The sequence below is a fragment of the Vicugna pacos genome, chromosome 15, assembly GCF_048564905.1.
Source record: "Vicugna pacos chromosome 15, VicPac4, whole genome shotgun sequence".
In the NCBI taxonomy this organism is placed as follows: Eukaryota; Metazoa; Chordata; class Mammalia; order Artiodactyla; family Camelidae; genus Vicugna; species Vicugna pacos.
In genome coordinates this window covers 10,615,844-10,641,091 of record NC_133001.1, presented here as the reverse complement: position 1 = coordinate 10,641,091, position 25,248 = coordinate 10,615,844, and the positions used below count along the sequence as shown (strand labels likewise).

General features: G+C 45.0%; 1 protein-coding gene across 1 annotated transcript in view; it reads left to right on the top strand.

Moving 5' to 3' along the window:
• Positions 1-1,994: 1,994 nt before the first annotated feature.
• Positions 1,995-25,248, top strand: part of ARHGAP25 (Rho GTPase activating protein 25) — an 85,016-nt gene continuing 61,762 nt past the window's right edge. The window contains exon 1 of the mRNA XM_015237055.3: positions 1,995-2,470. Within this exon, the coding sequence (XP_015092541.2) occupies positions 2,410-2,470 (61 nt within the window). The 5' untranslated portion in view covers positions 1,995-2,409. The remainder of the gene's footprint in view (positions 2,471-25,248) is intronic.

Sequence of the window (25,248 nt, the reverse complement as noted above, 5' to 3'; positions counted from 1 at the left end):
GTAAGTCTGAGTTCTTGTGGGAATGATCCAGGAGAGGGAAGACACGGAGGCTGCAGTAAAGATGGAGGAGTGATGACATGGTTCATTCACTGTAACTGGGAGAAGGTTGTGTGTTACATGCGCGGAGGTGAGCAGAGGCAGCGGTGGGAGCTTGCAGACACTCTCCTGCAGTTGCATCGACTTTCTCCATGAAACAGGAAGCCAGGTCATCAACAGAGTGAGCACGTGGGAGGCAAAGAAGAAAGTATGACAGAGTCATCCAGGAGAGTTGAAGGGTGAATGGACCAAGGATGGGCAGCTTGTATGCCAGCCAGCAGTGACTCTTGTGAGCACTCTTACCGACTTTCTTACTGGCCTCATTACCTTATAGCCTCATTACTTACAATCTTTATTAAGCTTCATGACAGCCCTCTAAAGTAGGGCCTATTATTTGCCTCATTTATGGATCAGGATATTAAAACACAGGGCAGTCAAGAAACTTGAGCATCCTCCTACACTGTTGGTAGGAATGTAAATTGAGGCAGCCACTATGGAGGACAGTATGGAGGTTCCTTAGAAAACTAAAAATAGACTTACCATCTGATCCAGAAATCCTACTCCTGGGCACATGCCTGGAGAAAACTACCATTTGAGAAAGACACATGCAACCCCATGTTCATAGCAGCACTATTTACAATAGCCAAGACATGGAAACAACCTAAAATCCATTGACAGATGACTGGAGAAAGATGCGGTATATATACCCAACGAAATATTACTCAGCCACAGAAAAGAATGAAATAATGTCCTTTGCAGCAACATGGATGGACCTGGAGATCATCATACTAAGTGAAGTAAGTTAGACAGAGAAAGACAAATATCATATGATATCACTTATATGTGGAATCTAAAAAAATGATTCAAATTCTATTTACAAACCCAAACCAGATACACGGACATGAAAAATAAGCTATGGTTACCAAAGGGGAAAGGGCCGGGGAGGAATAAATTAGGAGTTGGGGATTAACAGATACACACTACTGTATATAAAATAGATAAATAGCATGGACCTACTGTAAAGCACAGGGAATTCATCATCTTGTAATAACCTATAATGGAAAAGAATCTGAAAAGAAAAAATATATATGTAGGTATATGTGTGACTGAATTGTTTTGATATACACCTGAAACTAACATTGCAAATCAACTACGCTTCAATTTTTAAAAAATTTTAAAAAAGAAACTTGTCCAAAGTCACGCAGCGAAAAGGTGGTAGGGCCAGGGTTTGAACACAGGCAGGCTGGCCCTGAGGCCAGCGGAACATACGGAAGCCTGTCACAGAGCCGAACTAAATGGAATAAGGGTTGAATGAATGTTTGTGGTACAACCACTAGGTGCCAAGCTCTGTATTGGATGCCTTCACAACTCTGCAATCATGGCTATTATCCACCCATTTCACTGCCGAGGAGACTGAGGCCTAGAGAGTTCAGTTGCTCGTTAACAGCTGCAGAGCTACGAAATGGAAGAATTGAGTTTTGGCTCCAAGCCCACGTCCTGTTCACAAGGCCAGAGAACCATCATAACACGTGAGTGGCTCTACGCAGTGAAAGCTGCCTTACTAGCTCAGGACATCAGAATCCTCCTGACGTCAGGCTGAGATCACGTGAAGCCGTTATCCTGAGCAGGTGCACAACTTACCATGTGAGCCTTAGAGCAGGAAGAATTAAAAGAAGGCAACTTTGAGGGATGCTGTTTGACTGACCATTTTTGGAAGCCTGATCCATTCAGCGAGAAGGGAGATTAGAGGTGTATGGCCGAAGCCTTGGAATTTTCTTTTCTCTTTTATTCAAAGCTATAGGCTTATATCACAAGAGCACCCACTCTCCTATACAAGCACTTCCAAAAAAGCATTTTCTCAAGAAAGAGCTCATAATGTCTCATCTGCACTGAATAGCCACCCACTTCCTCAAATGCAAGGAAGCAGACAGTTAAAAAAAAAAAGCCAAGAGGCAGTCGTTGTTTATCACGACCTCACCTCAGTGAGGCCTGAGATTCTCTCGAACAGGAGCTCTGCTTCCCATGACGCAGAGCGAAGTGTCAGCTGGGATATTTCTGGTAAGACTGAAAGCAAGAAAAGCAGGGGGCACGGTTCAAGAGGCGCCAGCCCCCCAGGGGACCGTGGGAGGATTTGGGCGCGATCCCCAGTGACAGATGGATGGACCTTTCATCTGCGAGAAAGGAGAAGATACGCCAGCAGATCAAGCTCAAACCCAAGATTGCTTGTGAAGCAATCAGAAAGGGGAAAACACACACACACACACACACACACACACACAAGCTCGGGAGGCGAGGAGATCAAAAGACCAAGAAGGGCGCGAACTGTGACCGACTCCTCGCTCCTGTAGCTAACTCACCGGAACCAGAAGCAAAATGTCCCTGAAGCTGCCAAGAAACTGGGATTTCAACCTGCGGGGCGAGGCCAGCAAAATAGGTAAGGTCAATGTCTTTCTGTTGCCTTTGTGGTTCTTCTACGTGAGTCCCCACCATTTGCATGTTGCTCTGCGACTTAAAAATGGATCTCTGGGGCCAAGCTGGGTTTGGGGTCGAATTTGCATTCAAATTGACATGTTGGTTCAAAGTTCCCAAACGCCGGGGGAGGGGCTCTCTTTTACTGGGAGGTGGCACAGAATGGAGCTCCCTGCTGTGTGGTATCCAGGGTACTTTGGATGGACTAAAGCTACAGATCACATGAAGCACTGTGAGTTTTTCTCTGTTTATCACGGAATGAGTCTTTGGACACTTATCCACATTTTTGAGTGGTTTTGATAGGAGCGCCGACCGTAGTCTTTGGAAGTGCTTGATCTGTAAGTGAATGCAAGGTGTTCTGTCTTGTGAGCCCACTGGGTCTCCAGACCCTATTTGTGGACTCAGGGCTGAAAGGATGTTACTTATAGCAAAAAGTAAACAATGTGGACAAGACAGGATCATAGAGACATTTGAAGATATAATGAAGATACTTTTCATCAGGAACAGAATGGAAGGGAATTCTCAGACGAGTTTAAAAAAAAAGAGAGATGCATTTTAGGTTAAATATCTTAAGGGACTCTGGCATGTTTTCTGAGATATTCTGGCCTTTTACCCATTCCTTTTCTCACGAATGATGATGCTGATACACTGATTTTAATCTGTTTTATAGTTGTTGCTCAGAGTTTCTTTTCAATTGATCACAGTAATAGTTGAGCTGTTGGGCTGAAAATGATTATACCTGTAATAGTGAGGTAACTTCCTTGATATTCGACATAGGGAAGGGAAGTGTGAAGGTGTTTCTAATGACTTGGGAAAGTTTTGCTTGGAACAAGGTTTAGACTTGGGCTTCTGACAGTGGTTACTGTGCTACTAAACTAAGGGGTCCATTGCAAAGTCGAATAACTGAGTATCAATGATGTAGGTCTGAGAAAGGATTTGAAACAGAACTGAGAGTAATCAGAGAAGCCATTTATCTTGGTAACCAGGGGAGGATTAGCGGTCCCGAATCAAGTCGGAAATCATCGCAGGCTGAGGTCGGTTCAGAGGGTATGGAGTGTTGATACCTCTTACATAAGCAGAGATTTTCGTCCGAGCTACTGTTGATACCGGCGTACGTGGCTAATGCTCATTCCGTTGTATGTCATACAAATTTGTTTTCACAAGTAAAACTTCTGTCATTCTGTTCCTCTGAAAGTGTCTTGCTTCTGTTCATGTGGGGTCATTCTACCCTCTCATCATCTGTTTGAATAGCTCTTACCCTCCTTCGGTTTACAAAAGGGAAACCTGAGACAATTAATGGCAAAATGCTTAATTGATGAAATGGTCAAATGACTTTTTTTCAGGGATATAGGACATTACCACATGCGAGCGCCGGCCTTCATATTCTCAGGCCTGGGATCGATTTCATGGTTTCTGCCAGCGTTTCTCAAACCATGATCCCATGGTTAGCTTGTCTCAGAGTCACCTCAAGTGCTTGTTAAAAATGCAGATTTCTGGGCATCACCCTGGCTTGTGAAGTCAGACTCTCCGGAGGGAGACCCCGGCACCTGCAGTTTCATAAGCCCCCAGCCCTCCACCCACCTGGTGAGGAAGTCGCGCTATAGGGACTGCGGTCTGAGTTAGCAGACTCGGAGAGCTGCTTACCATTCATCCAGCATAGAGCATGGTGCTCGGTCCTCATGGGCACACCACAGATATGTGTTGCCTGAATGAATGACTGACTACAAGTAGATGATATTATTTAGCATTATTTCATGAAAAACTCATAATCACATAATAAAATGTAGAGGAACCCTCGTTGTTACCCACATCATTGACAAGTTTGTCACCCCAAGAGGCTGGTCTGCAGACAGAACACCTTTCATGAGTGTCATGTTAAATTCAGATCACAAGCCGAGTCCTCTGAGGGCAGATTGTGACTGCTACAGCCATGGGACCTCTGGTCCCCTCTCCGGCAACCTGCCTCCAGGTGTGGCTGTAGGAAGTGGCTGTACAATAACCAAAGAAGCTCACATCTAGGAAGAAGATGTACAGGCCTAGGAGTCCTGTCAGGGAATCAATGCCCTGTGGTTCTTCCAGCCTGGGCTCATGAGGAGTAGGTCCGGGTTTCTCAGCCTGGACGCTATGGATATTCTGGGCCGGTTAATCCTTAGTGATGGGGCCCCCTGTGCATTACAGGATGTTAGCAGCATCTTCAGCCTCCGTCCACTAGGTGATGGTAGTACCCCACCTCCCAACACCAGTTGTGATAACCAAAAACATCTCTAGACGTTACCGAATGTCTGGGAAGAGACATCTTTCCTAGTTGAGAACCACTAGAGTAGGTCATCACGGAAAGGGTGTGAATGACAAGATCACTTGGGACTGGAACCCAAGTATTTCCTCATGACTGATTGTCTAGATCGATTTTCAGGAGGCTTTTATTAAGATGCAACTTCAGGGGGTGGGCAGCCCTTGCTTAGAGAAATAGGAAGACACTGACCCATGATGTGGTCCAGGAAGGGGCCCCAGTGTTTTTTCTGGTGAGTGACATTTCCAGTTCCCTCTAAATCTTGTGAGTGCTGAGCCGGAGTGAAAGTGGAAGTCTTTGAGAGAGGGTGGGCACCTCTCCTCTGTTCATCCACTGCAGAGAGCTGGGGAGGGCCCCAGTGGACGGTGGGCCGACCGAGACCATACCATGCGCCTGGAAGTGATGGGAGAACATGACCCAGGCCACCCTGCATCTGACGCAGGGGGCCTGGTGGGAACAGAGTTTTGGGGAAAGGGAAATGCAGAGCAAACAGGCTTACCTTCAGGTGGAGCCAAGAGCAGAGCACACATTTCTTCCTTTGATCCTCCATCATCAAGAGTTTCAGTCCAACAATTAAAATCGTGGCAGCCTCCCATTGCTTTCAAGCAGCGTTACTCACATCTTTCACTCTTCCACGTATTTGTCTTTCTAACTGAACTGCAAGTCCTGGAGGGCAGGTGCTAGGATGCAGTGGCCTTTCTCGTTTACTGTCAGGGTCTAGTGCCCGGCACACAGGTGCTCTACGGAGAGGATATGGACCATCCTGGGAAAGCCTCTTCGGCCCGGTGGTCAGCCTGAGCTTAGTTAAAAGATGCTGAGTGAATTTCAGGACTTACCCATACTGCATCCAGCCGCAGGCACAGCTTATGTTTTTCTCAGTTCTCCTAAGCCAAACGAGGGGAGAATGCGCCCTAGAGAGCATATGACTCTGAGATACGTTTAAAAAGTGACTGTGGAGGGGGGGTTGTTTTCAACTTCTTTTCCCCCTCTGAAATGTAATGATGAAAAAAAATTATCCAGAAGCAAAATTCATCATTCTAATCTCCCAAGTAGTAAAGTGAATAACGACAATGGTGGAGAGTTTCTTTTCCACGTGATAAATCATTATTTGTCTGATATGGGGTATAGTTTTGTCCTTTATAAAATCAGAGTAAATGAGATAAAAATATTTGTGACTTAAGACCCTTGCAATTGGTCCAATTTATGAAACTATAAGGCTTTATGCAATGTAGATTATTATTCTTATTAAAAGAAGTCAGATTTGAAAGCATAGTTTTAGATACTTAGTTGCATAGATACATAGAGAGAGAGAACTGGATCTATAAAAAAGTCCTATAAACCCATAAACATGATTAAAAAATGAACAAACAACACGAATAGGCATTTTACAGGTTAGGAATAACACTGCCAATAAACAGATGGAAATACGCTTAATCACAATAATCAGGAAATGTAAAGCAAAAGCAAAATTAGCTAAACTGAAAAAAAAAAAAAAAACCCAAAACTCTGACAATACCAAGTGTTGTCTAGGACATGGAGAAACAGGAACTCTCAGCCATGAAGAATATACCCATTTTGGAAAACAGTTTGGCATTGCTCAGTTGGCATAAATCTTTCGAAGCAGCCGTTTTGGTCTGGAAACTGTCCGGCGGAGAAGCTATTGTGTGTATGAACCAGAACAGATGTACACAAGTTCCATAGCAGGGTTGCTTGAAATAACCCAAATGTCCACCCCTAATAGAATGGAAAAATGAACTGGTATCTTCGTAAAACAAAATGCTACTCAAGAAGCGAGAAGTACTTAATTTTAGTTACCCATTCAAATGAGATTGAATAGAGAAAACTGACTATTGGCCAGAAAAGGGAAGTCCATGAAGAGCAGAATGGGCTTCACTTATACTAAGGGTGAAAATTGTGTTTGTATGTGGCCAAACTGTAAAGCAAAGCAAGGAGCTGACGAATATAAAATCCAAGGCAGTTGTGACATCTGGAGGGGAAAGCAAGAGAAATGCATTTGGGAAGCGCCAAAGGTTCTGACCAACAACCTTAGTTGTGGGTCCATGAGAGTTTGTTGTGTTATTGTATGTAAAGTGAACGAAGAAATGCATATGTAAATAAACCCTCAGAAATTGGAAGGAGGCACACGGTTTGTTCATACAGGTGATCCTTGAACGGCGTGGGGGCCAGGGCCCCTCCGCCCTCCCCAGTCTGTGCAGCTGGAAATCTGAGCATGACTCTCTCTCCGCCTCCAAAACAAAGGAATTGTTAAATGACTCACCCAAGGGCAGGGTGTTGAAATAGCAAAAGAATCCCCAGTTGAACACAAACTTTCCCCCACGCCTAGTTAATTTACACATCTGTACCATGAAAATACAGGTACTATATTTCTCAAAAAAAACCAAACCCTACATAATAAGTAGACCTGTGCAGTTCAAACCTGTGTTATGCAAGGGCCAAATGCAGTAGTTAACAACGGGAGAAGGATTTATGGGTGAGATACACCCACACACGTTTGTATTATTACTTTATAAGTATTTCCCAGAGTTGCTACAGTGAACAGGTATTAGCTATGCTATTAAGGACACTCATGGCTAAAACCACTTCCAGAGTGCTTGGCCAGGCATGCTGGCACAGGTCTCACAGGCGGCACGTCCTCTTTGGTGACTGGCAGTCAACTTGCAAAAGCCCTCCTTCCAGCTGCAGAGGCTGGAACAAGCCGGGACCCACGGGTAGTCATCTGCAGACTTTTGGGACCTCTAGATTCGGGATGCAGGGTTTTTTGGAAGAGCTACACAGCCGCACATGACCAGGCCAGCCTGCCGAAGCGTATTTCTTGCTGAATCTGAACCTGGAAACGCTGGCTCCCCAGTTGGGGACTCCCAGACCACGCAGATCTGTGTTTGTGCCGTTCAGCTCTGGTGAACACTTTCTTTACAATTCATTGCCAAACTTCCAAGGTGCTAATCCGGACCAGCCTGAGTTCTGGCTCAAAGGTATAAGGCTATTTGCTGTGGCTGAAGCCTTTGTACACCCTGAGCTGCCCCCTGGCTACCTGCGGGAACAGGGACTGACATCATCCGAAACAGGAGCAGGGTGAGGACCAACCTGAGAGGTGACGGGAAGTCAAAATCTTGTCTTCTGCTCGCTCATGGACAAAGTTCTCCCTGCAGACGCTAGGCAAGGTTGACTAAGGCTCTGTACTTCTGTTAGATCGGGAGCCAAGTGCACTTGCATTGGCGGAGGTGGGCTCAGTGGCTCTTGGTGCATGTGTCTCTGAAAATGGGTCTAGAGTGAGATGCACCAGGGTCCCAGCATGGTGATGACCATAGGTACCTTCCAGGGGTGCTGCCGTCTCCGACTGCTGTTTATAAAGCAGCTGCAGGAGGCATCCAATGGGAGAGCCCTAGGGAGACTCCACCTGCCCTCTTCAGAGCTGATGCATGGTCCTTTGAGTAGAGGATGCCCACTGAGGGGCGTGTGTGGAATGATCCTGGGACTGACTGAGAAGAATAGATTGGTGATGATGGTCCCATCACACACAAGACAGCTTGAAAGGAAAAAAAAGTGTAACTTCTCATGAGGCAGCTGTGGCTGATTGATTGGATCTAAGAGAAGAGAGTGTGGAAAGAGCTAATGTGCAGAGAAATGTAAATTCTTGAGTGTTTGCAAATGCATTTCTTTGATAGATCCCTGAGTCTTTAAGGGTGCCGTTTGGGTTCAATGCTGTGGCCTCAGCTGGGGCTGCACAGTAGATCTTTCCACAAAACTGCAGTGAGGGATCACCTCACACCAGTCAAAATGGCCATCACTCAAAAGTCCACAAATGATAAATGCTGGAGATGGTGTGGAGAAAAGGGAACCCTGCTACGCTGTTGATGGGAATGCAGTTTGGTGCAGCCATTGTGGAAAACAGTATGGAGTTTTCTCAAAAGTCTAAAAATAAACTTACCATATGATCCAGCCATCCCACTCTTGGGCATATATCTAGAGGGATCCTTAATTCAAAGAGACACCTGCACCCCAGTGTTCACAGCAGCACTATTTACGGTAGCCAAGACATGGAAACAATTTAAATGTCCATCGACAGATGACTGATAAAGAAGCTGTGGTATACTTATACAATGGAATACTACTCAGCCACAAAAAATAATAAAATAATGCCATTTGCAGCAACATGGATGGCTCTGGAGAATGTGATTCTAAGTGAAATAAGCCAGAATGAGAAAGAAAAATACCATATGATATCACTCATACGTGGACTCTAAAAAGAAAAATGACAAGTGAACTTACATATAAAACAGAAACAGACTCACAGACATAGAAAACAAACTTATGGTTACCAGAGGGGAAGGGGGTAGGAAGGGACAAATTGAGAGTCTGAGATTTGCAGATACTGACTGATATATATAGATAAACAAGTTTATACTGTATAGCACAGGAAACTATATTCAATACCTTGTAGTAGCTTACAGTGAAAAAGAATATGAAAACGAATATATGTATGTTCATGTATGACTGAAGCACTGTGCTGTACATCAGAATTTGACACAACACTGTAAACTGACTATGCTTCAATAAAAAAAAAATTAAATGGTTAAAAAAAAAAAGACTCAGGGAAACATCACAGGAAGAGCCAGGGTGAGGCTCAGGCCAAGCGGAGGGACTCCAGCTGGGGCTGATGTGTAAATTTTGCACAGTCCCCAGACGGGAACTGAGATGTGCAAGTTACAAAGAGAGACAATAATTTACATTTCTTGTCTTATGCTTTACTCATCACTGTTTTTCTCCTTGAAAGGCTTTTTTTTTTCCTTTGAAAAAGTTCTGAAAAATCAAAATCACTTTACAAAAAAAAAAAAATTACCCATAGATCTGGCAGCCAAATATAAATGCAGTCCTGCTCTCTGCTCCCGCAGGGCTCATAGGCTAGCGGGGCACAGATAAGGAAACCATTACGGGCATTAAGACAAGTCTTGTGATGAGAGTAGCTGTGGGAACCATAGGAGGGCACCTCCCAGTCAGCATTCTGGTCCCGCCACCTCTCTCCCCATCACTGCTGTTCCTTTTCTTTAAGATGTAGAAGCATACGTTCTTCAGCGCGTCCCAGATTTGCCATCCTTCTCACGCTGATTCTCCTGTACGTGGTCTCGGTTCCTTTGGAGAAGAAAAAAGCTCTATAATTTTGTATAGCCCCTCCTTGTGAAAGGATTAAACTGGGAGTCCTGATAATCTGACCCTGCTCACCTGCCCACTTGTCTCTTGCCACGCCCACTTACCCAAGTGTGCCCGTGCGCGTGCACAAATACACACGCTGTAGACCCAACCCACATCTTTTTCAGTTCTCTGCCCTTTCTCATCTGCCTGGAGCCTTCTCTACTTGGGGGCCCCCTAATACCACCCGATTCCTGCCCAGGCTAAGGCTCGTGCTTTGTCTCTTTTGAGGGACTGCGACTGCTATGCCGCCTCCTTTCTATTAGGAAAGCTGTGAAACCTATTGTATTTCTCTTTTTGTCTTGGCTGCCAGGAAGCTCAGAGCTAAACTGAAGCTCAATCATGCTTTAGTCAAAGTGTAGACTTGTACCCTGGGAGACTCTGAGTCTGCAAATCACTGGAAGAAGGGTATATAGAATCCCTTCCCAGGCCATTTAAACAGGGAGGCTTACAACTCTAGAAATTGTGGACTTCCTTTGTGGTGAGCTCAGTGAAGGCTCCTAAACTTGCATGAGTCAAGTTACCAACGGATTGCTGGGTTTTTAAACAAAGAAATTTCTCTTTAATCACTAATATGCGACCCCATCACTCCAGGCCCTCACTGGAGAGAATTAACTCGAATTGCCTGTAAAAAGTGGCGTTGACAGAAGTTTGTCTAAGGGATGAAAGGCCCATTGGCTCTTCTTGATAGGGGTGTATGAAGGCAGGAGGTTGGGAGGCACAGGAAAAAGCACATGGGTTTGGAACCCCTCTGCTGATTTTCAATAAACCTGGTTAAAAACATTCACTTCATTATTAAACAGAATTAGTAGTATGTATGTTGAGAGGAAGAAAATATTTCATGCACATAGCACGTTACATGTTCAGAAAACACCTGTTTCCTTTCTTTATAGATACTCTCCTTTCTAACCTCAACTCAAACTAGAGGATGTATTTGGGCTCCATTACCTTGGCACCCTCACAGATGGGCTCATGGCCTTGTGCTTTAATGTCACACCATCAGTTTTAATCATCACCACAGGTAATGATTTCATGAATCTGCTCTTGGCGATTTTGTGAAAATGAGAGCAAGAGATGAACAACGCAGGTGACTCCTACGTGTAACTCTGTGTGAGAACATTTGCTCGTACTTTGTCTTCTTTGAGGGACGGGCATGCTGCCTCCTTTCTGCTAAGACAGTTGTGAAACTTACTGTATTTCTCTTTTTGTCTTGGCTTCCAGGAAGCTCAGAGCTAAACTGAAGCTCAGTCACAACTTTCACCCGTTAAATTAGCACACTGATGTTTTCCTTTGTCTTTGTTATAAATTTATGTGTTCGCTGCAAATGAGTTTTCTATTTGAGTAGGAAAAACCCATTAAAGCTTTTAAGAAGAGAGTGAAGGCATATGCAGTATATTGGTACACAACTCCTCAGGTAGCCTGTGGGTAGATTTCATACTTAGAAGTGACTACTGGGTATTATAATTTTTCTAGAAGCAATGTTCCAAGAACATCAGTGCTGAGAATTCTTTTAGTTCGTAAATGAAAACACAATTCTATAACCACTCATATTTTTTTGCTGGTTATGTAAAACGATGGTATCTTTAGCACCTAGAGGCCAATCATTTTCATTTCATTCACTCATTCATGTATATGTTTATTTACTTACATCTATATGATAGATCCTTTTCAAGGAGCGTTCTCAATGTCATGCCTCTCACACCAACGGCACCCACCTCACCCACACCTTCATCTTTCTTAAAAAGGTGTCTTTCAACTCTGATACCACCACTTACTCTCTGTAAATGATAGATGAAGTGTCCACCCAGGACTGTGACAGACCAGGTCACAGATGCTTCACTTCCTCGTTTCCACCCTGTGCTACCCACTCACCCCCAAAATGTGTCCACACGCATCTTAGTTCCAGATGGGGCTGGAGATACGTTACTGCTAGAACCCTGGCCTGTGGCTTTGAAGCCATCTGTATGCTTCCTTGTTGGCTTGGGAGTTTCAAAGTGAAAGAGGAAGTGGTACTGTGTGAAGTTTCTGATACTGATAGAAATTTTTTTTAATGTGTTAAAATAATTTTATGAAGTTTACCAAAAAACTTCTAAGAAAGTCTGAACTAGCCACAGTGAAAGGTGCCAACTATGTACAGTATGGTAGTTAGAAAGTTACTGTGGAGTCACACTGCCTAAATTTAAATGCCACCATCACTAATTGCTAGTCATGTGACCTTGATCCTCAGTTTCTTTATCTGTAAAATGGGCATAATCACAGTGCTAACCCATATGGCTATTTTGATGATTAAAGGAGACGGTCTTTGTAAAACCCTTGGTGTAATAGCAGGCATCGCCACGTGCTTCATAAATGTCACTTGTCATCACCATCGCCCAAGGGCTTTACTACAATGGAGGTGTAATATCACCTCCTTCTGGGCAAGCCATTGGTCAAAGCCACAGCCAGCAGTGCTAGGGTCCAGTTTAGTCTGTCTTTTGGTCCAGTTTAGTTCCTCTGTCTTCTCTTTAGACAAACGGGCTTTACAACATGTGCTGATGCACTTTCCTGCCCAGCGTCGATGCCTGGCCCACCACACCCCTGCTGCTCTGAGGTTGCCCGGCACGCCTTGTCTCTGAGTCCTTTACCTTCAGTCTTTGCATCTGCAGCCTTTCCTTAAGGCATATAAATTTCATCTATTACGTTTACACAGCTAGACCAGTTTTCATCGTTTTTCTCTTTCCCTTCTTCTTGCTTTTCTTTTTTATTTTGTTTATCTTTGCTGTTTCTTTCCCGCGTCAGTAAAGTGCCCTAGTTGTGACATTCCTTTAAGGATGAGGAGAAGCTTCAGGTAAGTCTCCTGCGGATGCCTGCTGTAGAAAGGTCACTGTCTCCTTGTTGTTGGGGTAGTGGCTGTTCCTCACCCTTCTCTTACTCTGGGTGGGAAAAGAGTGGCTCTGGGTCATGCACCACCTGGGAGACCCTCCCCAACTACTGAAGAGCCACTCCCTCCCGGGCTGCAGCGGATCCACTGTCTCAGGCATCCCTGGCTTCTGAGGTGAAGTTGTGAGTCATTTGTTTGGGCCTCACTGGGGTCGGTGCTGAATGTCTGTGATCACTTACATGTGAGTTACAGCAGCAGCAGACCCGTTTCTCCAGTCCTGTAAGAACTGGTCTACTGTTCATTTCCAGATCACCATTTTTAGGTATAATTGTGAAGAAACAGCAGGACCTTCAAAATGAGATGCCGGTCTTCCTTGGCCTCCATCCTGCTGTTGCAATCCAACGGCTCTTGTCAGTCCCTTCCCCCCATCACTGTCCTGTATTTTCCTCTGTGCACTTGGCCTTTAGCGCCCAGAAACCCATTTTGCTGGAAGGTGAGGAATCTCCCTGTGTCCACAGCCCAGAGTTATGATGACCACAGGTAAAGAGTGTAGTTGTCACCCCGAATCTGGTCTCTGTCCTGAGACCAACTTAGGCATCAGTCTTCTCCATTCGACCCATTCCGAGGTCTCCCGCTCAGTGAGGGTGACCAGCTGTCTGGATTTGCCCCAGACTCAGGGGGCTCCTGAGATATGAGGTGCTTAGTATGGAAACCAGGAAAGCCACCCTGGTCCCAGCATTCCGTGTCTGAGAAAACAAGGTATTTTGGGAAAAGAATGCCATCATTGTGGCAGACGCTCTGTGTATCTACTAACTTGAATTTCCAGGTGAGGTCACACAATTTAGGGGAAGAACAAAATTATGGGGAAACTTCTTTAAATCTTGAGTTGTTGTTCTTTTTTTTTAGTACTCATGGTCAGAAGTTCTTCCAAAATCTGTCTTCAGCCAGCTTGAATCTGCTATACAGCTAACTTCCTCCAAATGGTTTTATAAAAATTTAAAATTCTTGCCCAGACTTTCTGTGGAAGGATTGGGAGCCACATCTGTCAGTCACACGGCAGGATATTTCTTTCCAGAATCACCCAAAAATCCCTGCTCTTGTGGAACCTATATCTGACTCCTAGGTTTGCCGTTCTCTTCCTTCTAGGTTGTCCAATTTGATGACATCTAATTGTTCATAGTATTCTCTTATGGTTTTTTGTATTTCTGTGGCATTGATTGTGATTTATCCTCTTTCATTTCTCATTTTGGTTTTTTTGGGTCCTCTCTTCTTTCTTCTTGGTGAGCTTGGCCAGAAGTTTGTTGATTTTTTTTTTTTTACTCTTTCAAAAAAAACCAGCTCTTGGTTTTATTGATTTTTTTCTGTTGTATTTTTTTAAATCTCTATCTTTGTTTATTTCCTCTCTGGTCTTTATTATTTATTTCCTCCTGCTAATTTTAGGTTTTATTTGTTCTTCTTTTTCTCATTTTTTAGGTGGTAGGTTAGGGTTTTTTATTTGAGATTTTTCTGGTTTTTTTGAGGAAGGCCTGTACTGTTATGAACTTCCCTCTTAGGACTGCTTTTGCTGAATCCCATAGATTTTATGTGGTTGTGTTTTCATTGTCATTTGTCTCAAGGTATTTTAAAATTTCTTCTTTGATTTCACTGTTGACCCATTGGTGTTTTGGTTTGTTTGTCACTCTACTTTTCGGATTTTTTTCAACTCCACCCCTCCTCCCCATCACCATGGCCACCACCTATTTCCTCCTGGAAGCCTTCTTGGATTACCTAAATAGGATGAATCTTTCCGTCTTCTGTGAGATTGTACCACTTTGCTCATTTTCCTTCTATTCTAATTGACACATATTTATCAGACACCTACTGTGTGCTGAGCACTGTACTAGGCTCAGGAAGTAAGAAAATAAAAATAGTAAGATCTTGACTTCAAGTAGCTCACCGTCTCATGACACTCAGGGGGAAGCAGTGTTCTCCCACTAAAGAGAAGGTCATAAGTGACATATCTGCGATTGTGACATTTAAAAGAGCTGATGTAGGGTTTGTTCTGTAACTAAAGTTTCCTTGAACCATAGCCCCTAAATATCTACAAGGAACAAGTTCTTACTCGTTAAACGCCCCCCTGCCCTTTGCCAAAATACTTCCAACCCCAGGTTGCTATTCTGATTAAATGCCAATAGAGGGCGCTCGAAGACAATGCAGTTAAATTTCTACCAATAAACTTGGGCGTTTCCGTTGTTGCTCTCCAGAAAGCTTTGGATTTAACCAGACTCCGATCAGCACAAAGTTATCCCCATATCTCATCCTTCTGTGGCCTAAAATGCCCAGCATTACAATGAAAGCGACTGATGATTTAGTCACCTCTGTGTCTACAGATACAAAGCGAGGTTCCAGATAAAAAGTGTTTCTTGAGAGAAAAAACACACACAAACTGTCTCCATTTAACTAAGAAAACAAGCTTGAGTGTAGGGGAGAGGGGCAGGTGGTGGTGGAGTCTTTAAGAACATAGTTCCTGAAGTCAGATAAGCTTGGGTTTGATTTCCAGCTCAGCCTTTTATCAAAGGTGACTCTGTGACTTTGGGCAATACCTTTTACCTCTCTGTGCCTCCGTTTTCTCATCTGAAAAATGAGGGCATGTGCATCAACAGATGAGTGGATAAGGAAGACGTGGTATATACAATATACAATGGAATATTACTCAGCCATAAAAAGAATGAAATAATGGCATTTGCAGCAATATGGATGGGCCCTAGAGATGATCATACTAAGTGAAGTAAGTCAGAAAGAAAGACAAATATATGATATCACTTATGTGGAATCTTAAAAAAATGACACAAATGAACTTATTTACAAAACAGGAGACTCACAGGCATAGAAAGCAAATTCTGGTTACCAAAGGGGAAGCAGGAGGAGGGATAAATTAGGAGTTGGCATTAGCAGATAAAAACTACTGTATATAAAATAGATAAACAATAATGTCCTAATACATAGAACAGGGAACTACATTCAATATCTTGTAATAATCTATAATGGAAAAGAATATGAAAAAGAATATATATATACACACACACACACATATATGTATATAACTGAATCATTATGCAGTACACCAGAAACTAATACAACATTGTAAATCAACTATACTTCAGTTAAAAAAAATGGGAGCATTAATCCTGCTCACTTTATAGAGTTGTTATAAGACTCAAATACCGTGTGTACAAGTCACTCAGCATAGTGCCTGACAATAGGTTGTGAACACCATCATTTATTTCTTTTTTAAAAAAAATTTTCTTTGGGGGGGTAATTAGGTTTATTTATTTATTTTTAGAGGAGGTGCTGGGGATTGAACCCAGGACCCTGTGCATAGTAAGTATGTGCTCTGCTACTTGAGCTATACCCTCCCCCCATCATTCCTTGCCTAGTCTTCTGCCACTGTTTGCAGACCTAGTCTTCCCGCCTCCACGCTTGCCCTGTACCATGTATGCTCTGCACCATGGTCAGATTCGATATCTTTTAAAAGCAGAAATCAAGTTATGTCATGTCTTTTTTAAAACCTTCTGTGCGTGTAGAATGAGATTCCCAGGCTAGCGATCCCTGCTTGTGGGGTCTGACCCCAGCCCCTGTCCCCAGCCCGTCTGCGGGTCCCGCTCCTCTCACACCACCCCTCAGCCACGCCCACCGCCTGGTTCCGTAAACACTTGGTGCTCAAGGCTGCCTCGGGGCCCGGCTGCAGCTACCTCCCTGACGCATCCTTCCCCAGGTCTCACCACTCCATTCAGCTTCAGTTTGGATATTAGCTCTTCAGAGAGGTCTTCCCTGACCACAGTATCTAGAATAGCCCCCACTACCCCAGTCTTCTTTTATCCCATGACCTTATTTTATTTTCTTGCATGTCTGTGGCCTCCAACCCCCACCCCCACCCCAGACCGGAAGCTCCTTGAAGGCAGGGCTTGTCTGTTTCCTTCAGTTTAAGGTCAGCGCTGCCAAGAACAGGGACTGGCATACAGTTGGTGATCAAGAAGATTTTTGTGGACTAGCTGGGGGTGGCCCTGTGGCCTCCGCTAACTTTCCTCCACCCCAGGGAAATTAGTAAGTTAAAATAAAACCAATGCTTGTTTTTCTCTGCTGGCCTTCCTGGTGTGGAGCCATGGTTGATCCAGAGAGACACTGCTGACTTTCTTTTGGAGCAGGAAGTAGGACTTCTGGTTTCTGAAACTAATTTGGGACAGCATGTAGGTGACCGAGGGTTAGCTGTTCTCGGGGAAAGGTCAGGATTTAAGTCACAGGGCTGAGGCTGCTGAATAGGGTGATAAGGAGGATTTCTTGCTCCTATAATCAGAGTCTTTAAAAAAACGGAATTATAGTTGATGTACAATATGACATAAATTGCCGGTGTACAGTATAGAGATTCACAGTTTTAAAAGTTTATACTCCATTTACAGTGACTATGAAGCACTGGCTACATTTCTCATGTTGTACAATATTTCCTTGTAACTTATTTTATACCGAGCCGTTTGCACCTCTTAATTCCCAGGGTCTTCCTGATGACTGAGACTAAGCTGTGGCCAAGGAATTAATTCCTCCACGTCAGACTCAGGGACTGGGGAGCCGTGTTCACCAGCCCCACTCCCTTCACCTCCTCTCTTTAACTGGACACCAGTCCCTTCTTCAGCATCCGGGGAGCTCCTAACTCAGGTGCAAAGCGGTTTTTCTCAGGAAATGGAAACATGAAGGTTGCACATCCGTGTTGTCACATGGTCAGTGAGTACAGGTAGGCAGCTGAGATGAGGGATGAGAGAGAGCAGGGGAGAGGAGAAAGGAGGACAGAGGGTGGGAGCCACCCCATAAAGGCAGGTGGAGGGAGGAGCAGGAGGGAACCTGGGGAATGTGAGGTGAGTGGAGGCTGTGGGGGAGGATGCTCTGCAAAGCCCCTCAAGCTGCCTTTCACCGGCCACCAACCAGCAGCCAGACTGAGCTTATCAGCCACAACTTCGGAAAGTAATTACGCTGTCAGGCAATTCCTGATAACAAAACAGGCTGTGATGGCTACTGCGGACCGTTGCACTGAAACGTTATTCAGCCTTCCCTCTCTTTGGAGAGATTAAAAGCCCAAGCCAAGATTTCTCAGGCTCCCTTGTAGCCAGGATTCTACAAATCGATTACATTCTGCCTGATGGATTCACTCGGAGATCTGGAAGATGGAAGTGAAGCGAGGGCATCTCTCTGTGGCTCCCTCCCGGCTGTTACTGGCAACAAAGATAGGATCACATGAGGCTTGTGGGCAGATCTCCAGGGCCCGCTCTCCAGCGTCTTGGGCACAAAGGCAGGGGGAGGGACCTTACATGTGGAATTTCCCCAGAGATGGTAAGTCTCTGAGGGAATCAGGTCTGGTTTGCTCCGGGGCCTGGAGCCAGTTCCCCCAAATATTATGTAAGCACCTAAATCCTAATACGGCTGTTCCTACTTTGCACACTGCACGCTGATGGATACATTGTCTTGTGTCACCACTGTGGTTTGCACACAACTCTTATCGTCTTATCCACCCAGAAATGCCCATTTCATAGACTCTTCTACCAAATACATCACCCCAGTCCCCAGTGCCATTGACTTCCCAGCAGCTAATTAGTGCCCGAGCAAATGATAGCCCTCGGGACACTCCTGCCATTCAAACAGTCACAAGAGGTTCACCGACCAGCAGGAAAATCTCCTGCAGTATCCCCAGCTAGCACTTCTGTGGGTCCTTCGGAGACACCGTGTCACCATCCAGTGGCCTTCCATTTCTAGATGTCTCTCTCCGTGCACTCCCGCCATTGTCCACGCCCCTCCCTGCTCTACCGAGTGGCCAAGATCCTCTACCCAGGGCTGGCTGCATGGCTGTGTGGCCTGGGCAGCCACTCAGGGCCCTCAGCTCAGAAGGGTCCTGCACTTGGTTAAACCCTCTGCTGTCGCCATCTTGAAATTCTTAATTACTTTAGAACAAGGACCCCACATTTTCATGCCGTACTGGGGGCCACAAATTATATAGTTGACTCTCGTGTTCTTCCATCTTGTGCCCCAGGACCGGGGTCGTTGTTGAGCCAGACCTTGACCTGTTGACCAGGACCTCCTCCTCCCCCGAGCAGAGCACATGAGTCCTGTCCACTCTCTCTTCTACTTGCCTCTGAAGTCCTCCAACGGGTCTTACCTCCATTTCACGCTCAGGTTACTGGGAGCCTCCTCACCACTGTCCAGCCTCCAGTTCTCACTGTCTGTAACTTACTGTCCCCAGCGCTTGCACGTGTTGGTAGTTTCATCCATCAGGGGATCACCCCAGAGCTCTAGGGAATCCCAGGAAGGTGGCATCAGGTACTTGAGCTGAAACGTCCCTACCCCTCTTCCAAATCATTGGTTCTCAACTTGGAATTTTTAAAGGTTTTAAAGGTTTGGGGTGTCCTAGAAGGGCTTACTTTTGGAATAAGTCTGTAGACTCCTGAATTTGAAGACCATGTCTCTTTCCATGTGTTTTACCTGTTCACAGTGTCCATTTCGTCCCCAAAGGGATTAAGGAAAGCTCATCGCCAGTGAGAGCCCAGAGACAGGTAGGACTTGCACGTTCAGTGGGTGAGGTGGGGCTGCTGACCTTGTCCCATCCCATCTTCTCTTCACTCCCATCTCAAGCCTCATGGCTGGTCTGCCAGCAGCTCTGGATGGAAACCAGAGGGGAACGGGAAACTCTCAGGGACCCAGTGCTAAGGGCGAAAAGAGAAGATGAAAGGTGCATAGCATAAAGTGATCCTCGCTGTCTTCTTTATCCAAAGTAGCCATCCGTACCCAGGTGTAGCCCGGATACAGTATAAAAATAGACAATTAGAAAGGATTGTTGTGAAGCAAGGACAAGTTATTTTGTATTTTGTCTCCTTATTAACGTGTTATTTTGCAAGGGAGGTATAGCCACAGGGTACTCTCACTGCCATCAAAGTGTTGAAGAGTAAACTGCAAAAAAGTTAAAAAAAAAAAAAGGATACACAGTATGAATAAATATGCGTAAGGAGACATCCGGGCATTTGGCGCCTCCGGGAGGACAGTCAGGGGCTTCTGATCCTCGAATTGGCGTAGATTTCCTCTTCCTCGTCTCTTGCCCACGCTTGGTATTTTTCCTTCCTGTTCCAAATGGCTTCAGAGTGGCTCAGGGCTATACCTGTGTTAGCCAACGAACATGTTTGTCAGGCTTTTATTCCGTGTCCTTCCCTTTGTGTCTCGTCCTGGGATGGCTTCCAGAAGCCCAATACCCTCCCAAAATTGTATGCAAAACTGTATGTGTACGTGCAGATTCTCAAAGGGGTCTGTCATCGTACAAAGGCGCCAACCACTGCTTTATGTTTCGAAGCACAAAGGAACCCTCAATAAGGAGCCTGTGATCATTAGGCACAACGGGTGGGCACAAGGCTCCCGTCGTGGGTCCTGCCCAAACGTGTTTTCTGGGTGCGTGTGTACAGAGAGGTGGCGTCAGAGGAGGCTGAATGGAGCAAAAACACCCCCAAGGCCCCTTAGTCCACAGCTTTTTCCTGGTCCAGTGTTCCTGGGACAATGTGAGGGTGACAAGGAGACGATTAAGTGGGAAATTCCTGGAATTGCTTCTTGTTGCTGACCCCCGGGATCCGGCCAGGCACAGGACCGCGTGGAAGCTGACTGCGGCCACCACAGGGCAGCACACTCAGCGGGCCCGGCCAGACCTCTGATGCTTCCCCGGAGGCTGAGCAGGTGCCCGGGGAGGGTGGGGGGAGGCCATTTCATTAGCTTCAAAATAACGTGAGCTTGTGCTGGAGATGCTTGATTTGGGCCCCCACTTACTGCATCCGGGTTAAGGATTTACTGCCCTTTTTCTTATCTCACTTGGGTCTGATATCATCAAGTTCAGGGAGCCGAATTCCCCTGCACATCCTGCCAGCTCTAAGGGGGTAAAACGTAGGACCGACCTAAGTCCGCAAAACTCATGACAGTTCATGGAATCAGCAGTGCAAACCACAGCCTGTACGTTATGGTTCCATTTGTTCTGTAGTCCTATAAAAGCCGCAAACTCTGGGGAGGGCACAGCTCAAGAGGTAGAGACATGCTTAGCAGGCATGGGGTCCTGGGTTCAATCCCCAGTACCTCCTCTAAAAATAAAATAAGCAAATAAGCCTGGTTACCTCCCCCCACCCCCCAAAACAGAAACAAATAAAAATCCCCACAGACTCTTCAAGCTAAAAAGGGAAGAAGAGAATTCCATTCTGAGGAGACACCTGCCATTTCCACCTCCAAGGGACTTGGGGCCCATGGTCATTTATTTAATGGTCATCATTTTACAGGTACGTTTATGACCCTCTTTGGGAGCAGTTTTCCCAGCTCCCCGCCTCAGAGGGCTTCCGGTCCGTCTCCATGGGTGGCCACAGGCCTGGCCTCTGAAAGCCTGCCCTGGACAGAGTAGCCTGGGGCAGGGTGAACAGCAGACTCGAGCTGCAGCTCGCTGGTTTTCTCTCAGCCTGAGGTTCACAGAGAACGGGCACCTGGAACTGAGCCCTGCAAATCGTAGGGCACTAAGAGGGAGGCCCTTGAACTTCATCAAGAGCTCAAAACTTGTAAAATTGACCTGGATTTCGAATTGTCCCGAGCCATGATAATTTTCCCCCAGATTTCCTTAGTTTTTTGAAATAACATGTTAGCCTTAAGAGTTACACACTCATGCACATATGCACATTATTTTTATATAGGTACGTGTGTGTCTATATTTATAGCAGGGTTTCTCAGCCTCCGCACAATTGCAGTTTGGGGCCAGAAAACTGTGCTGTGGGTGCTGCCCTGTGCACCGTAGGGCATTTAGCCATGACCCTGGACTCCTCCACCTCAGGGCCATAGCAGCCCTCCTCGCTGTAACAACCAAAATATCTTTAGATATTTGTGAATATCCCCGAAGGGTTAAGAACCATTGATTGACGTACCTATTGGTCTATCTGTCTATGTGTCTGTCTATCTATCTATCTGTTTTCTACATATATTAAACCAGCTTGATCCCGAATCTGTTTTTTGCAGCTCCCCCCATTCGACTAAGACAATGAGAAAACATGGATGCATTATGTAAATTGCTCAAATATGAGCACAGCAAGCTAGCAGCAGAATCAGGCCGGGGTAATTAGGTCTCCTGGACACCACCCAGTTGGCTTTCTTCTATTTTCCACAAGACAACTCCTTTTCGGGGTCTCTAACCCCATCAGCTTGCCTGTCATTGCCCTCTCCCTTGTACTAAAAACCCAGTACCATCGGAAGGAGGACGTTGTGCTGATGGAAGGAAACATCCTGGCGACATCCCCTTATTAGTCTGGGACTCCAAACTGAATCATCTGGGTGGGGATCATGGCCAGACTTTTTTCATAGGTGTGTGGGCCTGTTGCTGCGGACGGCGTGCCATGAGGAAGACCGGCTTTGGAAGGGGCACCACCGCCCACTCTGGGACCCTGGTCCCCTGCCATCGGGGGTGATTTAGCTAGGTGTTTTCATCTTCCTTACATTCCCATGTTTTCTGAGGGCACTCACCTCACCCAAATCACTGTGGGATGGCAGAAGTCACTTTTATTTCCATTCAGAACTTAACATTAGCTATGGAAAATTCTGAAGGTCAGGAGGAAGTGAGGATGTCAGATGGTTCTGTGTAACAAACGTGCAACACATGTGAGCAGATGAAAAAATTATTTTGAAATTGGCATCTAGTAAAATGTATTTGCTTTGGCCTGCAGTTATATGAGTTCTGGCAAATGCTGAGACTCACGTGATAACCACAACACTCAAGATAGACAACAAGTCCATCATCATGTTTTTTTTTTTTTTTTTGGAGTTTTATGTTTAAGAGCAGCTTTGGGTTCACAGCAAAACTGAGTAAATTTCCCATATACTCCATGCCCCTACTCATGCATGGCCTATCCCATTATCAACGTCTCCACCAAAGTGGGATTCTTTTTTTTGACGTATGGCGGGGCTTCCAATTTCTTTTATTTATCTATTTGTTGATTTTTATTGAGATACAGTCAGTTTACAATGTTGTGTCATTTTCTGGTGTACAGCACAGTGCTTCCATCCTACGTGAATATACATATATTCATTTTCATGTTCTTTTTCACCATAAGCTACTACAAGATAATGGGTATAGTTCCCTGTGCTATACAGTATAAACTTGTTTATCTACTTCATCATCGTCTGTTTTTGTCAACCTGTCTTTGCCAACCCTAACCCTGGGCAACCCCTCATCTGTTCTCTGTCCGTACAGTTTTGCTTATTCCAAAGTGTCATATAAATGGAATTGTACAGTATGAAACCTGTCGGGTTGGAGTCTGATTTATTTTATGCAGCAGAATACATTTGAGATTCATCCTTGTTACTGTCTGTGTCAACAGTTATGTCCTTTTTTTTTGCTGAGTAGTATTCCATTGTATGGATTAGCCATTCATCAGTCGAAAGAGACTGGAGCTGCTTCTGATTTTGGGAGATCATGAATCAGCTGCTCTAAATATGTGCTTACAGGTTTTGGTGTGAATATAATATCTTACTTCTCTTGGATAAATTTTGAGTAGGCAAGGGTAAGGGTACATTTAACTTTGTAAGAAACTGCCAAATTGTTTTCCGAAGTAGCTGCACCATTTTGTATTCCCATCTGCCATGTTCTAAAGTTCTCGTTGCTTCTCATCCTTACCAGTCCTGGATACTATCAGTTGGCTTTTAAGTTTCACTTTCAGTCCTTCTAATATGTTTGTAGAGGTACCTCATTGTGGTTTTATTGTACGTTTTCCTAAGGGTTGATGATGTTTGGCATCTATTCACTTGGCGAAGTTGCTGCTCAGTATTTTGCCCATTTAAAAAAAAATTGATTTGTTTGTCTATTTGTAGCTGAGTTTTCAGAGTTTTTTTTTTTATGGTCTGGGTACAATTCCTTTGTCAGATAGTGATTTTCAATGATTTTCTTCCAATCTGTGGCTTGCTTTTCATTCTCTGAGTGACTTTCAAAGAGCAAAAAGGTTTAATTTTGACAAAAACTAGTATCAGTTTCTTCCCTTATAGACTGTGCTTTTGGTGTAAGAGTAGTTTTTGATAATCGCAACCCAGGAGAGTCCCTGGATCTCAAATATGCTTTGTAAGTTTTGGAGACTCTCTGAGTCTCCCATTCAGCTCCTGCCCACCGTGCTTCGCACACATTGTCTTTCATATTTCCTCTGCAGTGCTGCCCACGCGAACACACCCACACACCGAAGCCTTACAAACACAGATTTCCTGTGTCACCCCGAACCCTCAGCCCTCCCTCTCCAGGCCTCCTCCCGGAGATCACGGAAGTCACATTTTCCAAAGTATTTTGTATCATGAGGGGGAATGTGCTGCAACATTGGAACGGTCAGTGCTATTTTTATGGTCAAACACTCTGGAATGTCATTGTGGAGGCTCTTTCTCAAAATTTTGTGAGTAGAAGTGGTGCTCTGGAAACTCATCCCCCTCAAATACATCCATCCCTCATACGACAAAACTCATGCTATTTATCAATGGACTTCTAACGTTCAAGTGAATTAATTAGCGATGTTTATCCATTTGCACTTTGAAACATCTTCCCATATATAAAAAGGAACAGACGTTTCCCGGGGCTGTTCTTCAGTCTGGGTATGACTTCCTCCCACTTCTCTTAGGTCTGATTTGAAGCCCTCCCGTTTCACAGTCATTGCAATTAAAGACATGCCAGAAAAGTGAAGGAGAGGGGAAGGGTGGTGTGAAAGATTTGAAGGAGAAAAAAATATATATACGATCAGTTCTTGAGCATATGCAGTAAATCCTGTCTTCCAATTTTTAAATTCCATATTAAAATGTTTACTGTTTCTTTTCTGAGTGTGGCCCATGCTTGTTCATTGTCAGTGATTTTATCTCCATTTAGTGCATATGTTGAGTTTAGGGAAATTATTTACTTTGGATAAAACCCAACACAAATATTATTGGTGATTTTTCACCTTAAAAAGGTCTTTTATGATGTAAGATGTGCCAGACCACGGGGACTCGGAACCGGGAGCGAATCCTGCATGTCAGGGTGTCGGTCACCAAGTCGCCCACGCGTAGTTCCCCTTCTTCCCCATCCTGTTTGTCCGTCTGTGCTTCCTGCTGCTTCAACTTCTGCACCGACGACTTCAAGCCTTCGTTTGTCCTTCAGCAGCCATCGGCTCAGAGCAAGCAGATGGATAAAGACCCAGGAAAGACGAATGATTCTTCTCATTCTTCTATGGGCAACAGGAGACTCCGTGCAGAGGCTGCCGGGGGTGGCCGGCCACAAAGAGAGGTGTCAGGCAGAGGTCTGTGTCCGCCCGCTGAGACAGCCCCCTTCAGACAGAGGCACCGCGCTGCTCACAGATGC